At 34.8% G+C, this 17,516-nt stretch overlaps 1 protein-coding gene across 1 annotated transcript; it reads left to right on the top strand.

Annotated features, from left to right (window-relative positions):
• The first annotated feature begins 81 nt into the window (after positions 1-81).
• On the top strand, positions 82-16,888 carry ppil1 (peptidylprolyl isomerase (cyclophilin)-like 1). Its single transcript, XM_028796552.2, has 4 exons — positions 82-308; positions 6,486-6,640; positions 9,533-9,601; positions 16,582-16,888. Exons 1-4 carry the CDS (start codon positions 253-255, stop codon positions 16,800-16,802), a joined length of 501 nt encoding a protein of 166 aa, XP_028652385.1. The 5' UTR covers positions 82-252; the 3' UTR covers positions 16,803-16,888.
• The last annotated feature ends 628 nt before the right edge of the window (positions 16,889-17,516 follow it).

The raw sequence follows: 17,516 nt of genomic DNA, 5'->3' as shown, positions 1-17,516 counted from the left end.
TCTTTTTCCGTAAAGTAAAGAAAGGGGATATTCTTTTGTTATAATAACTTTTAAGCATATACGTATAACCAATACGTCTGTAGATTCATTTTTGTATCTATCAGTTTCGGTATGGAGAACTAGAGCAATGCGCCGTGTACCTTGTCGGAACGGTTTTGGTGTGACATTCCGGTTAAGCAGCGCTTCAAAGGCTATCCGCGCGGAGCGGGTCCCGTCATATGCTCGATTTACGTTCATTTCACACAAACCGTGATGTCGGGAATCCCGCCGGACACTTGGCAGCCTCCCACGGTCACAATAGATACCACGTGAGTATCGAAATTTAGTGCAAGAAGGAAGAGGATGAAAGATCAATATAGCAAAATCAATACAGCATTCGTAAAAAATGTGGATAGAATTATGCTTGATCTGAACCGGGCTGAGGTTTGTGCTCTGTTAACAGCTTTGGGCTGGAATCATTAATCTGTCGCGTGGGCGAAGCTCTTAATTATTGTAATTTATAGTCCGCTGTTTTTAATAGTAAACTTAATAAATGTATACGATGTGCATATTTGTATATGACGCAAATCTCTGTTCTCTCATAAGTCATTCTACTTATATACGTTTTATACGGAGATTTTCTTGCTGTAGCCTAACCATCATTCTGATCGATTTACAAAACATATATTTACGTTTAGATTGCAAACACAAAAGGCTAAAGATTTATTGAGCCGGAATTTAGATGGAAGACCTAGATAGCACTAACAGAGCTGTTTTGTGTGCTCACAGGTAAAAATGTCATTGGATTCAATTCAATTTGTTGGTATCATAGCTTACAAACGAAAACCGTACTTGGTGAAATGACACAGCAGACCATTAAGCATGTTACAGTATCAGAGAAACAAACATTCAACAGATATCAAACGAAGTTATGCACATGCGTAGTCAATGGAGTCTCAGTCAAACTTTAAAAAATAACGGAAATTTAAGACATTAATAGCTTATAGGTAAAAACTGTTTCCAGACAGGTAGTACTGCATTAGACGCTGCAGTATTGTGTGGTAAAATGTGGTGGTGGAGGAGGATTGGGCACAGAGGTTGTTAAAGAGATGTAGTAGTCAGAACATCCTGTCTGTAAATGTCTAGTATATGGAAGGCGGGCAATCATTGTGGTGTAGTGGTTAAGACTTTGGACTTCAACCCCAGAGGGCGTGAGTTAAAATCCCACTACTGACATTGTGTGACCATGAGCAATTCACTTGACCTGCCTGTTCTCCAAATGGAAAACCAAAAAGAAATGTAACCAATTGTATCATAATTGTTGTAAGTTGCCTTGGATAAAAGTGTTGTCCAAATAAGTAAATGCAAGATTTAACCAACTATTGCAGGTCCTTTCAGTCTGACCCAGTGCAGTTGCCATACCAGGCTCTGACCCAGCTATCCAATATGCACTATACCAGTGGGTTCTCAACCTTATTGCTCTCAGGACCCAGTTTTATGAATTAATGTTCACGGAGAACCCCACCATGCAGAAATTAAAGAGAGGGCTTTGTGGGGTCCACCTTTTTAAAATGAGAGCAGTTAGAAAGGAGGGCGAGGGGAACTTAATTCAGCACATGGGGTCCTCTTGCTGAATCCAGCACAGTTGTGAATGGTAAATAATATTGAACAGTGTGGTAGAAGGGGGCTTAAACCTTCAGCAAGTCAGTTGCTGAAACAGCCTTTTTTTAATTAATTTTCTTTAAACTCTTGACCCAGTGTTTGCGAAACACTGCTCTACACAGTGCAATGCTAGAATGTATAAAATGTGTGGCCAATTGACTATCCTTGGCCATATAAAAAATGCAGTGGTGCTTTTAAGTATTTTTAACAAGAATGTGGGCATTGGAGACCATTGGAGTAAATTTAACGAGAACAGGCCATTCTTTCCAACTAAGCTCGCCAGTCTTATCCACTTATTTCCTCCAAAATAACATCAAGTCTAGTTCTGAAGGTTTCTAAAGTTGTACTTGGTAACTTATTCCATGTTTCTATGACTCTCTGTGTGAAGAAAAACCTTGAACTCATTTTAAAGTAAGTGTTGATCCACTGTACTCATTCTCTTCATAATTTTAAAAGGTGACATGCTTGAAGTACTTAATCTCCTTTTGCTTAAACTTAAAACATTCAACTCCTTTAATCTTTCCTCGTATGTCATGCCATGTAGTCCCAGAATTGGCCTAGTTGCTCTTCTCTGGGGTTTTCCAAGCACTACAATGTTCTTTTTTTTTTTTTTTTTTTGTGTAAGATGGAGTCTAAAATTGCACACAGTAGTCCAGGTAAAGCCTCACTAGTGCATTACATAATTTAAGCATAACCTCCATTGACTTGTACTCTGCACATCAGGGTGACTGTAAAACATAATATTCAGTTAGCCTTTCTAATGGCTTCTAAACACGTTCTGGAATTTGACAGTGACAGGTCCACTTTGACTCCTAAATCCTTTTTATGGAGTACTTTAAATTTTCAGACCACCCATTGTGTATTCAAATATAACCATATGAGGTCCTCCGTGATTTTCACCCTTAAAGGAATAGTCCATTCAAAAACAATATTTTTTCTGTGTTTCTTACACTATTTAGCTTGTTTTGAAGCCTGAGAAAAATTCTTAATTTTATGTTTTCATGGAAAATATAGACAACAAAGCTTCTGATAGTACTGGTGTCTATAGAGACTAACACTGGACATTCTGATAGTACTGGTGTCTATAGAGACTAACACTGGACAATAGCAGACAAATTTAAAAATGTTCTTGGAAAAAAATCTCTGGTTTGAGCTAGGAATTGAGCTAGGGCTCTTGACTAATGAATCATAGGGAGAAGCAGATCATAAATTCAAATTCTCAGTCCTGTTGGATTATATTTTTTATTTCTTGATAACCATTGGGTGGAATATTCCTTTAAGAAACTTCCATCCATCCATTATCCAACCCACTATATCCTAACATAGGGTCACGGGGGGTCTGCTAGAGCCAATCCCAGCCAACATAGGGCGCAAGGTAGGAACAAAACCCTGGGCAGGGCGCCAGCCCACCGCAGGGCACACACTAAGGACAATTTAGGATCGCCAGTGCCCCTAACCTGCGTGTCTTTGGACTGTGGGAGGAAACCAGAGCACCTGGAGGAATCTCACACAGATACGGGGAGAACATACAAACTCCATGCAGGTAGGACCCGGGAAGCGAACCCAGGTCTCCTTACTGCGAGGCAGCAGTGCTACTACTGCGCCACTGTGCCGCCTTTATGAAACTTGTCCTTGCAAAGTGTGTTGACAGTAGTTGTAAACAGCTGCCCTTTTTCCTTTAACTGTGTCACATTACGTGTGAAATATGTGCATATGTATATATTTTAACCTTTTCCCTCTTTCACACTTTATAGTTGGATTCAATTTACATATTGTAACTGTAAAAGACAACATAAGCAGAATCAATGTAGGATATGTCTATTCCAGAATCAAAATTTAAACACCAGTTAAAGGAGATAGTAGTGATGCAACTATGACTCAAACATTTTAAACACTGTGATTAAGCTAATGCGTCACAAAGCTCATTGTGCTGTCTGCTTTCTTCTTGATGTGATAGTTAGTTATGCTAAAAGAAGCTATTTTAATCTGGTATTTATTATAAATGGATGGAGGGCATCATTGGCAAAGGATTTTTTTCTGCCATTTATAGATTTAGGAATCCCTGCAGTAGTCCTATTTCTTTTGGAATTCTCCTGTTAAAATTTAGAAACAATCCATTTTACTGTTATGTGCATAATAAAATGCATTGCTTCTTTATTACCCCAGATGGCACACCTCGAGCATTAGTTCTGCTGCAGAGATTCTTTCAGAAAATATCATGAACACGATTAACTCGGTCATTTTGTTTTTCAGTGTTAAAATGCCACTTCAAAATCAAGGACCTCAATACACTACCAGCTAGGATCATCTCTTTAACTCCAGCTGATACGAGAGTTTAAAGGCTGATCTATGCTAAATTATGATTTCATAAATGTATGCAATCAAAAAGAAGCAGGGTACAAGAAACCTTAGATATCAGTTGTCCACACAACTAGCTTAGGTGTTCTCAGTCTTCTGCAGATACGTTTCTACTCCCTTTCTGGTTGGCCAATTTTCCTCTCAATATGTAACAAATATCTCTATGAGTAAAATCAAGGAAGGTTATTAACTTTAAAATGAAAAAGGATAAAGAAATCACAGTAGAATGTTTATCGTTGTTTGTTAATGGTAATGTAAGAACATTTAAAGAACATTTTACAAACATTTGTACTTTGATGGATGATGTGGTTGAGATTGAGATATCAATTGGGACAGAATTGCATTTGGACCATAAGATGCCTGCAACTACAGAAAGCCAGAGGGCAGTCATTTTAACAGGGTTGGCTGCCATATATTAGCAGTAGTGGCTAATTATGCAGGGTGCTCTATAAGTACTAACAATCAGAGAGTTGATTTTGAGAAATCAGAAGGAGAGACAGACAGGCAGGCAGGCAGGTGTCTGTACTCTGTCAGTCTGGGAGGTGGCAGCACAGTACCCCCTGCATTATATATTCTAAGCCACTTTATGCGGAACTGGCTTGGATAAAGCCCTTAGCTTTTTAAATGAGATTTGGGTTTCAGGACTTTAGGGATACATAGAATTGCTAGAAAGAATTTCTCCTGGATAGCCCCAGGAGTTTCAGGGGTTAGAACTAACACTATAGTGGTTAGGAGATTGTGCAAGGTCTTCAAGTCCTTAAGAATATTTGTTGGTCTGATCAGCTTTCATGGTCACTCATTCTTTTTTCCAGGGATATTCTGATCTAGGCAAAGTCATGCTTTTGCCTTAATGATGCTTTTGATTGTGTGTCCCAAATTTTAAAATGGTATGGTACCATCATTTTGTGATTATCTGTACTCTAAGTTAACGTTGGCCTTCCTCTCCCAACTATGCCTCTTTCCATTGCAGTTGTGGCAAAATGTCCGTTTTGTGAAGTCTATGCTGCACGCTTCGAATGGGACATCAACCCATTTCTTAGATGCAGTATTGGCATTATCTATTTTTTTGGGTACTGGTACGGAGCTCCAAACAGGGCTGTGGAGTCGGAGACAATTTTGGGTACCTGGAGTCGGCAAAAATGTACCAACTCCGACTCCTAATAAATTTAAATTGTAATGGAAAAAAATACAGCAAGTTCAAATGTCCCATTTCACAAACAGTAGTCATAATTAAGTACTTCTCTGATGTAAGAATAAAGCCCAGTGCATAGTTGTGTTACTACTAGTGTGGAGTTCAGCTCTGCTATTATACAACCTGACATTTACATATTGTAATCTGGACTATGGTACATTACAAAAAGTGTTTTCATTTTATTTCAGATATAATGTGTTTAACAAGCTAATCTGAGTGTAAACAAGTGTAATGATGTAGGTGTAGGTGTGTGCTATGGCCTGATGTGTGTTCAGGGGCTCTTGTCTTTTGTTTAAACTGGCCAATATGGTAGAGAGTCCGCTTCCTAGCCAGTAGTTCTGTGGTTAAATTACATGTATGCTGCCTTCCTTTAATCAACATGGAAAATACATTAGCATATTAAATACAGAAGAGTCGGAGTCAGAAGTACCAGAAACTAAGGAGTCGGAGTTGGAGGATTTATCTAACGACTCCACAGCCCTGGATCCAAATGCTGGTATCGATACCGAAGTCCAAATTTTAGTACTATTCCAACACTAATATGTGCCTGGCAATATTTAAAAAAAAAATATATATATATATATATATATATTTATCTTGTAATCCCTGCCTTTCCACAACTTAATCTTAAAGTTTTTTTCTAAAATTTCTTTTGCACTGAGGTGCATAATTCAAAGAGTGAAGATCCACAGCAGCATTTTATTCTCATATAAGTCACTGTAATTAAACTTAGGTTAAAAGACATTTAATTAAGCATTTATGTGGTATGGAAATTATATAGTTACATTTTTGATAAAATATGTTTTATTGCGATAACAATACCAGTATATGGAACTTCATTTGGTGAATCCCATACAGATACATACAGCAGTAATTATCATTCTCAGATAGCTTCCAAACAACTAATTAAACATAAATGCACTAAGAGATGTTTATCAAATTTAAACAGAAGTCTCTTACATTTTAAGATATTTACCTTAAGCAGCTTACAGCTTGTGGGTAAGTATAATTACTATAGGATTGTAGGAGAATTAATAGAACATTTTTCTATTTGGAAAGTCTGTAGCACAGTTTGTAAACCTGGGCAAAGAAAATGATTTATTCACCAGACAACATAACAGAAAAGTGATAGGGTGAATAGACTTTTGTTATAGGCACTAGGGAGTTAGCCACATGAATGATGTTAACTTTCTTGTGTTTCTATTGAAACATAGACCCCTTAGAAAATTTTCTGATGGTTCAAAAAAAAAAAAAAAATGTCATTTTAATTTTATCTTTATTTTTATTTTTACAGCATGGGAACTATTGTGGTGGAGCTATACTGGAAACACACCCCAAAGACCTGCAAGAATTTTGCTGAGTTGGCAAGAAGAGGTTACTACAATGGCACCAAGTTTCACAGGATAATCAAGGACTTTATGATCCAAGGAGGGGACCCGACAGGAACTGGTAATTTTAAAACGCAATCCTGATTACTCGAGGAGATAGAGTACAATTTAATTTTACAAGAAAATCAATGACGCTGTTATTCAATTGAATTAAAAAGCATATATATTTTAAATGTTGAAGTTCTACTGGTATTATCAAAAAACATTTCTATTTTTGATAACTTATATATATTTCTTCTGTGTGCATTCATCCATCCATACATATTCCTGTCCTCCATTTTCAGGGCAGAAACTTGGGGCATCTGAAGCTTTTCCCAGCAATCATTGGCCACAAGGCAGGAATAACACCTGGAAATTTGCCAGTCCATCACAGAATGAACACACACACTAGGGTCAATCTAGCAATGCCAATTTACCTAACCTACAAGTCTTTGGACTGTGGGAGGAAACCATAGCACCTGCAGTAAACACACAGAGATATTCGGAGAACATGCAAACTCTACACATGGAGCATCTGGGACTCGAACTCCTGTCTCCTTATTGCAACACAGCACTGCTCCCACCATGCCACTCATATCCGTTGATGTTGGGTATAAACCCCTTAATCTAAAGCATTATATTGAAAAACCTTTGCAGTGTAACTGTAGCTTAAAACACTGGATTTTTTTTTCCCCCAATTTATTTGAACAACATTATGCTTTTCTAGCACATACTCTGAATTTAACGTAAACGTAACTACATCTGCTTCACTAGGAGCAGAAAGCTGTTTATGGCATGACAGTTTTACCGTTCCTGTCTAAATGATCTAACTCGCTACTTTAAAAAATATTATGTGGACTTCTTATAACCAGGCTCAGTTACTTAGAATGGGTAGGTGTATGTAATACTTAACCTTATACTATACATAAATATCAATGATGATACTAATCAAAGTTCCACACCTGTGTTTGTTAGTACCCACCTCAACGCTCAGGATGGGCATATGTTTATATTTGTACATGGTATTTTAATATTAATTAAATACTTCATTTAAAAACACTGGGGTATTAGCATTTTAAGGAGTAATTGTGGGTGTTTTGTAATCGATGACAAAGTTTCGTTTCTGAAAGGAAGGATCTTCAGTAGAGGTCAGGGTAAAACTAATTTGATCTCCTACCCTACCCATGGAGCCTCCTGAAACTCAAATGGTGCAATCTGCATGTCAAGAAATGGTTTTTGGGAGGTGTTAGGGAAATGCTGAGACCTCTGTATCTCCATGTTATCTAGTGGAACCCATTTCAGCTTTGTTTGCTTTTTATGCTTTGCTTAATCATTAAAGTGATGCTCTTGTTACCTACCAAATGTTTGTAAATGCTGTTTATTTTATTTATGTATCTGTTTGTTCGTGTCACTTTGCTGAGCAAAATGTCACTTTGTTAACTGGTGCAGCTCATCCACAGTGTTTAACCTGCATTCAATGACAGTATCTTATAATGTAGTTTGGAAGTGAATGTTCTTGACTGACCATTCAGCAATCAGAGAGACAGCATACTGGGTTCACGCTGAGAAATGGCTTGATTACACCACAGATCTTGTGAAACAGGTGCTCCAGTAAATACTGTCTTCTCGGTACATGGAAGCAGTATAAACAGTTACCTGAAACTTACCTTTTTTATCCAATTATCAATATATATGTTTTATGTTTTTATTTTTAAAAGCGAATGTTATAATTCAGCCATTATGTCTGAATGGTGTACAGTATAGTCAAATATCTCCAAAGGGGAAAAAAATGTAAAATAGCTGTTTGTGATATTAGATTTCAACCCACATTTTTTGTAGCAGTTTGTGAAATTAGATTTCAGCCCACAATGTTTGATAAAGTACTGCTCTGGCAATAGTGCTTCACCAATAACTTCCCAAAGCAGCAAATGTTTATTATCCTGTGATTTCTCTATCACTTTACATTTCCATCCATCATTAGTTTTCATTCCCAAAATGTAATACTTTTGTATTGAGTTCTAAAATATCTCCCCATTTCCAAAGGACCTCAGTAAAAAATGTCTTGCCTGATTTACAGCATGCCAGACATCATCATCATTCATTTTTGTGTGAAATTATGTAGTATGGCAGGAAATGTTAGTATTGAACAGTCTGGCTAAATTCATATAGTATAATTAAATCTGAAGCAATAATAAAAAATTCAGCAGAAAAATGTGAACCCAGCCCATGTCACATTGGTTTGCAGTTTCTTACAAATGATCTGAGGAAAGAGAAAAAAAAACAAAAACTTTTTAAGTTTTATTATGAAAAGCCTTGCACTTTTAAATGATTAATATTAGAAGAGCAGTGTTTGTAAATGTACTCCTGGGTTTATCCATCTTTTAAATATGAATGCACTAACTCAGAAATGGAGACTTTATTTGTATTTGCATTTTTTATTTATAATAAAAGCTTGAAGTCAAATATAAGAAAAGATGTACTCGAGTCAATAGCGTCATTATTATTATTATTATTATTTTTTAATCTTCCAAAGTTTATTTCTGTAGTCTTATTATTCTAGTAACAAGCGGAAAATAACAAAACCTAACAGAACAAGAACTCCCACAAGCAACAAACAGATTCTTCGGACTTCCTTACTTTGACTAGAGAGTTTCAAGATGAGAAAAAAAGCAAAATTAATTCACAGATGATCCATTGTCAAAAGCATTTGTTTTACTTTTAAGAGCATTAGCGACCGCTCTTAGATTTTCATAATAAGGCAATTGCAATTAATTGAGGGGGGAGGATGAACTTCAGGCTGTGATGGAAATCCTTATGCTAAGCAATCAATACAGAACTGTGGTCCTGCCACATAAATCAAAGGTTAAGACCCCTCTTTTCTTTATTTATGAGGTTTGTTCAAGGCATTGTAATTGAGAATTAGCAGTAATCCATGACCAGTTAATCCGTGCTCTTGTTTTTCTGACTTCTGCAGGAAGAGGTGGTGCATCTATTTTTGGAAAACAGTTTGAAGACGAGTTACATCCAGAACTAAAATTTACTGGTAAGTATTTTAGCTGCCTGCATTTCATATTGAGATTTCATTTTACTAGGTAGCTTGTTAAAGAGAAATTAGTGGTTTACTGATTAAAAGAAAAATGTTACTTTTGAAGGAAGCCTACATTTGGTGAAAACAGGTCAATTATATTCAGTATACCGGAAAAGGCAGCAAAATGCTGGATTTTTTTGCAGGTTTGGACTAATTAAGCTGCCTGAATGAATCATTTTCATTACTTCAATTTCATGTAATACAATAATACCATTGCTCATGCATATTATATTAGTGATTAAGTTATATCCACAAAATTTGTATTTTTAATAAAACACACACTTACAATTGAAGTGCAACTAGATGCTTAGCAAGTTTACACATCATTCTGTTAAGCTTAGATCAGTAATAGGATTCTACTTTCTGTTTTTAGTTTGATTAAAAGTAAAATAATGGCACTTTTTAAGAATATGTGAAACAACAACTTTGTCCTGTGATAAATTTTCTTTTGGACTAAACTGTGGCATTTATTACACCATACGCAACATTTTAGATAAATTTCTTGAATTGCCCATTTTATTCTTGCTACTAATATGTTTAGTCTCTTAAGCAAGCTTAGCTTTGTTTAGGAAATCTCATGTTAAATGCTTCAAATTGCATATTGCATTTAACTTACTGTATACTTTTTCATTATGTGGTTTGAGAGATACCATTTTAGTTTGTTCAGTTCTCTGTAATTTTAAAGAAAATAATTCTGAGTTACTTGCATGTTGTTTAATATCTACAAAATCATGGTCTAGACATATAATTTGAACAAATTTGTGCCACTAAGGTCTCCCTAGATATTTAATTAAATCTCACACTTAATGCCATCTTGTAAAGATGCTTATCATATTTTGCTGTGCACAGCTGATTTATTGAATCCATTGCCTTGCTAATGACAGGTATTCTTAGCAGTAATTAGAAATTGACACCAACTACAGACAATGTCCAAAGACAAAAGCAGATCCATTTTAAATTTCTACACAAAAGTGTTAGAAAATTTAAGACCAAGAAGAAAAATTTTGAAAGAGCCAGAAAGGTATACTAACCTAGGAGCAGAATGTTATTTCATCAGCAAGGCTTGACACCTGTAATTACCAACAAAATTGGTTTTAACTGAAAAGCCCAATATGGGAAGACCATAAAATATTTTAACAGTCCAAGAGGAAGCAAAAAACAGTTGAACATTGTTAAAGCATCATAACCCATTTTGACTCCTGAAATGTGTGACAGAATGAATGTTAAATGTTGTAAAGGAACTGAATAATAGCTGGTAGTAATTTATTTTCCTGCTGCTTAAAGTACTAAAGGCATCTCTCGGCATTGTCCGAAAAGGTAGAGAAACATTTTAATTTTGCAAGGACAGGAATCTTTATGCTCTCTGTTAACTCTCTTCCCTTTATTAGCTTATAGCTGATATTAATTCATATTTTTCTGAAACTGAAAAGTTCTAATAGCAAAATGAAAACTACTCTTTTGTTACTACAGGTATTTGCTAAATTCTGAATTATTATTGTGTGTACTGTTAAAGGAAATTAGTATTGTTTATACTAATCTCGAGTATGTGTACTTATGGTAACACTAGTTGTTAGTTGCTGTGTCTTTGCTTATTTTCTATTATCTGTGTATTAATGTCTTATGTTTTCTACTTTCCTGCTGCAAACACATTTACTTCTGGAATAATACAGTCAACCTAACCTAATCCCATAAATTTAACACTGCTTGAAATACACCGAGCAAAAAGTAAAAAGCCTCAGTTAGGAACCATTCAAACAAAAGTACATTAATCTATAGACAAACCATCAGTTTCTAAAATATTTGCATTTTTCTCCTGTAGTAAATTTGTTTATTCATTATCAAAGATGAGATATATTAATGATAACTACTTAGTGTTTTTAATACATACACAACCCAGTAAAACTGCAAGAATCTGTATGATTTTAGATAGTCCTATTGTGTAAAAGATATAACAGAGACATTTTCTTTCTTTAAGTTTTGTTACATTTATTTAGCATTGCCAAATATCTACATAAATAACTTGACTATATAGATCTGAGTCCATTTAATATTTAAATTTATTGTCATTATTTGCACTTAGACTTATGAGCCCATACAGAGATTACAGACCAAGTGTGATTAAAGAAGTGCAACATGATCCCAACACATGAGTTTGAAAAGTAAAAAGATGGTTTATTCTCATGCAGAAAAAAAAGAAAATAATGTTAATTTTTCCTGATGATGTCTGCACAGCCAAAATATTGTCTCCAAGTTTATATATTTTTATTTTGAGAATAATACTTGCCTTTTCTTCCATTTGCAGATCTATACTGTTGTAGACCTTCACTAATTCCACATAATGTTGAAATATAAACAGAAACTGTGTGTGTGTGAGAGATTTGTTTTTTCCCTGACTGAAAGATTTCGGAATCCAGATCAATTAATGTCTCTAGTAATGATTTGCATAATGTACTAATCGCCATTAGTTTGGTAATTTACCCTCACAGTTTCCTCATTATTGCAACAAACCATAAATGAGTGATTTATCTTTTCTTTTTAAACTAAAGGTAGCCCTCGTTATCCCTGGCATATGTCCTGTTCTGCATATTTCCACTTGTCCACAGCAGGTCAAATAAGGGTCTTAAAATATAAGTACTATATCAAGCCTCACTGCTTCTTTCCATGTTTTTAAATATACTTTTGATATCTTTCTTTTAAAGACTTTCTCTTTTCATTCTGCTGAATACGAAATAATAGATTACAAGAAATTCTTATTATACATGTTTTATTCTAAATAATTTTTCATTATTTGGTTTTGAAAGCAACAATTTTTTTTTGTACATTGATGAGACAAAGCAATTATTAGGTTGGGTGGATATACTGAAACCAACTTCATTAATCTTTATTGTTTATGCAGGATGACAACTGCATTTTTCACCTTTTGCTCATTTTGGAACTCTTTCATATTTGTGTTTGATTTTCTGACTTTTTTGTTTTTACTTTATGAGCTAGTTCTTAGAGTGCATGTCTTAGCTTGTAATTCTTTCACTGCTGTAAAATATAATGATGCTTTTATTTTGTGGACATCAGCAATAGTTTTTTTTTTTTTTTTAATTTATCTTAAATGTGCTATCTTTAACTGTGGAATGAGTTATAATTTTAACATTGTTTGGTTTAGTACAGGCAACTGTGACAGTTGTATTCTTTTAAAGTGTAAATGTAAATATTTTACTAACATATTTGTAACTGAATAAAACCTAGTAATCGAGAAATGGAAACCTTTCTTTTCTGTCTCTCTGTAAAATGTAAAATGAATAATGTACTGTATGATAAACTGAACAGTTTAGCATCCATTTACTAATCAGATTTTGGAATAGTCCATAATTTCACTTTTAGAAATAAAGTTTAAATACCACATGTTGTATATAAAAGTCACCATACAGTCCAGATGTATTCTTTCTTGTATGGATTACATCTTCCAAGGTTATTTAACTAAAAAGTTTGTGCAAACAGTGTTGAGTAGTGTGTTATGTTTTGCGACTTTAAAATTGAACCATTATGAGTGACTAGGCACTTGTGTGAACGCTTCCTTTGATTGACTGGTATCCTATCCAGCATTGATTCCTGTCTCACCTTCTTCTGTTGTTAATTTATGTATGGGCTTCTTTCAGCCTGAATTGAAATAAACAGATGCTGATGATGGATGTGGTCTGTTCCGAGGTTATTCTAGTTTTGCCTTTTTATATTAAGTTTTTATTTCTATAATTTTTCTGACCCTACTTGGAAATTCAGTTTAGTTTTAGTTTTCCTTCATCGTGTATTTTTAGTTTTAGTTTAGTTTTTATTTTACAAAGACATTTCTATTTTATTTTTATATATTTTAGTTTTAGTAATTATAGTATGGTTAAAGAGCTACAGTACTATGGAGTTTAGTTTTTGCGTCACAATCGGACAGAACTGTATACTTAAATGGGTTTGGATATAATACAAGTTTAATGTTAGTGGAAGCTTACTACACTACATGACACAGTTTACTATTTGTTTTTGTTTTTGTCTGATAAAAAGCATAATCAAAACCAGGTACTGAATATAAACAATTTTATAATTTTTAAAATATTTTCTATGTCATTTGTGCTGAACAAATCTGCGCTGACTGTTGGCACTTTTTTACTTTTCCTTTTATTGCCCAGAATGGGCCAATTTGTAATGAACTTTAGGTGAATTTTAAGGTGTGAGGGTTTTTTACTCAAAATGTCTACAGCACACCACATATCCTGCTCCAATGACAATGTGCTTATGATGAATGCTTTCAATATTTCATTCAAAAATCTCAAACACTGAGCTTTGTTATTTTGTACCAGCCATATTGGTCTCTGATTCCATCTCAGGCACACACAATTTATAGACAGAATTTTGCTCCTGCAGGCCTGGAAAGATATAAAAAAGTAAGAAAAGAGATTCTACTGTGTTCTGACAGGCGTGACCATGAAAATCATGGGGGTCATGGAAGAACAAGGCTCTTAGGCTTGAATGAGTGTGCAGACCCCACCTAGCTGTATTGAGGGAAACAAAGATAAACAAGCTTGTAGTGTGAAGGTTAGGGGCAGTGAGACATGAATAGCCCACCATAAGAACAGTAAACCCTTAACGAGCAGAGTAAGTGTAGGTGATAGATGTATGGAGGGGCACAAAATGACGGCATCTGAGATTAAGAACAATATATACATTATCTAAAAATGTTAATCCAGAGAAGGATCACAGGAACCTGGAGCCTACCCAAGCAGGTTTGGATGCAAGGCAGGAAAAATCCCTGGTATGCAATAGATATGATATGGCTGATGTTAAGAACAAAAAGAACAGGATATTTCAACTATCTTATTTGAGAGAGAGAGAGAAACATGAAAAAATGAGGACAGATATTTTAAAACATAATTCTGCTACTGGATTATTTTCACAATATCAGGTATTTTGAGCTGTGAATATGAACTAAAAAAGATAATTTAATAAATATAGAATAAATACAAAAACACATTAGTATGTTTAGCTTTTCATCACTTGGCATACTCTCTTCGCCTACCTACCTGAGGTTCAGTAGAGACATTGCCAACTCAGGAATTTTACAAGGTGTGTATTGCTTCATTGTTAAACGACGTTTTTAAAGCTAAAGTGATTGCTCAGCAACAATATGCTGATCTTGTATGTTGACATTGTCAGTCTCTCGATCAGTGCTGTTTTATTTTCAAAAATCGGGAGTGGTCTCCCCTAGACTTTCTCGTGTACTCCGATATGGAGATGGATGTATGAGGAGTAAACCACAAGACGAGGATTATATTATGTACATTAAAGAACCATCAACAACCAATCAAATGAAATTAATAATATATTGAACAATTATTATAAAAGTAAACTTGAATAAATCGGACTCTGCAGCTGCATGAATAAAAAAAAAAAATCAAGTATGTGTTCAGGTAAAGTTCCACTTCCGGCTAATGGATTTGGCCCACAAGTTAATACAGATCTACAGTTCTGGTGTAACAACCACATGCCGAATTTCATCCATTTGTCTAGTTGTGTTTTTGAGATATCGTATTTATATATATATATATATATATATATACACACACACAGACATAATTCCAAATAATGGTATTTTTGGACTTGGGGAGTTCTAAAATGTCAAGATTAATCTAAATGTTGAGGTTGAATTTTTTTCATGATTAGTATACTTTCTGTGTACTTTGTATACTTCAAGTGCAAAATGGCAGGTGAATTACCGTCAACAAAAAGCAGGCACCTGAGAAATAAACTGAAACGTTACTCACTCGTGATTTTTCTGTCCATACGGTAAAGTTTTTGTTGAGCAGCACATTCCTATTTCAGGCGATTGAATTACATCTTGATATACAACAAGTGCAAAGAAAGGCGGCGCGTAAATCGCTTTATATTTCACAGGCTTTATACGCGTATTCAGCTTGCTCTGTCACTGCAAATGCTGTATGAACAACCAGCCTCCTTCACCAGCCGCCATTCACTGGATGAATATGTGCGGGCGACACGTGAGGGACAACTTTCAGTTTTAAAGTTACAAGTTATAAGGGTTAAAAACTGACAGCAAGAAAATTAATTCAAAAATGTAAACTAAAATTATGTTTATTAAACTATTATTTTATTTCAGTTAGTCTTTCCAGCTACTAATTTTGTTTAGTTCTAGTTTTTCATTTCAGTTTTGTTAATTATTTTATTTCAGTTTACAAAAATGTTTTTTTAATAATTTCAGTTTTGATTTTAGTTTTTGTTAACTGTAATAACCTTGGTCTGTTTCAATTAATTAACTTTTGTCTTAGTCTGGTTTTAAAGCTTTTGTTGTTGTAAAGTAAGAAATAACTCTGAGCTGAGCACTAGGCCATCACAGGGCAAATTTGTGCACTCTTCCATGCATCTATACAAGAACAATTTGTGTGCCAATCAACTTCAGTTCCCTTGAACTCTAGGGGAGGCCATGCAGACACAAATGGAGAAGACCAACTCCATTTAGAAGGCATCCCAGTGAGTCAAAGGCATGGCCTTCTGTTCAGATACATTTATTTATTTATTTGTAATTGCAGTTTAATTTCATAAATGAAACTTAAATATGTAGCTGGTTTAGCTAACTAATCATCATTCTGTGGGTTTTACAATTTCTTGTTTGTGGAATGCTGCCAAACTCCAGTCAGGGGTTTCACAAAGGTAAACAAGTAACCATTACCATAACAACAGTTTATATGGTTGGCTTCCTGTGTCAGTTTGGATTTCTTTTCTAGTATGTTCATTCTATTGCAGCATCTGCTCTTTCATACTCCTGCTTCTTAGAGAAAATTAAAACTCTGCTGTATTGAGATGCATTTTTGCAGTTCTTGCAAGTTTTTATAAGCATGTTTATGGCTGCTTTATCTTATCATAATGTCAATCTGTTTCAGGTGCTGGCATCTTGGCAATGGCAAATGCTGGCCCAGACACTAATGGGAGCCAGTTCTTCATCACTCTTGCGCCAACCCAGTGGTTGGATGGGAAACATAGCATCTTTGGGCGTGTGTGCCAAGGAATTTCTGTGGTGAACCGTATTGGAATGGTGGAGACAAACACACAGGACAGGCCTGTAGATGATATCAAGATACTAAAGACATACTTATCAAGTTGAAATGAAAGTATGGGATTTTGGGACTGGGTGTTAGTTTTAGAATTTTTCTTAACAATGATGTTTGAATAAACTGTCTTTTTATTTAATTTGTGCATTTCCCTTTTCTTTTAGTTTTGGAGATATCTGGGGATATGGTGTACAAATTATTTTTTTTCTTATGTCTCTAAACTCTCTTTGAAAGGATCAATATGGCAGATAGCTGGATGATGTCAACCAAATGCTCTCCATTAAGTTTATGTAGGAGATTACAGTAGTTAATGTGATTGTGTACATGAAGCATGACACATTGTTTCTTAAGGCTCATTCCACTGTCTATAAAGTTTGATATCTGTGATTTGTAAAGAAGAAGTACCATCATAAATAATCCTTTAGCTGAATCAGCAGTTATCTGCATTTTACTTTTTTTTTTTTTTTACCTTCTTTTGAGGTCTTTTGCTGCACATTTGCCATAGAGCCAAATTGCTTAGTTCTGCTTTATTTCAACTTTTGATGAATTTCACTTCATAGTTTGATGAATTGTTTCTAGATAATGTTTTGTGATTTATTGCTTTGTAAAACTTTTATATCACATGTCTGTCGCTTAGGCATATTTCTTGCACTTAATAGATTTAAAAATTTTGACAAGACTAAAACAGTGACAGAACGAGTTGATTCATTGAACAAAAATAACCTTATAGGCCCTTGATGATATGGCCCTTTTAAAATAAATTATAT

Source organism: Erpetoichthys calabaricus, chromosome 3 (assembly GCF_900747795.2).
Source record: "Erpetoichthys calabaricus chromosome 3, fErpCal1.3, whole genome shotgun sequence".
Classification (NCBI taxonomy): Eukaryota; Metazoa; Chordata; class Cladistia; order Polypteriformes; family Polypteridae; genus Erpetoichthys; species Erpetoichthys calabaricus.
The sequence above is the reverse complement of the archived record's forward strand: the minus strand, read 5'-3'. Positions and strand labels throughout refer to the sequence as shown.

Coding starts and splice junctions, on each gene's coding strand:
- ppil1 (XM_028796552.2), top strand. CDS start 253: ATGTCGGGAATCCCGCCGGACACTTGGCAGCCTCCCACGGTCACAATA. Junction 309..6,485: donor ACGGTCACAATAGATACCAC/GTGAGTATCGAA, acceptor TTATTTTTACAG/CATGGGAACTATTGTGGTGG. Junction 9,602..16,581: donor TCCAGAACTAAAATTTACTG/GTAAGTATTTTA, acceptor AATCTGTTTCAG/GTGCTGGCATCTTGGCAATG.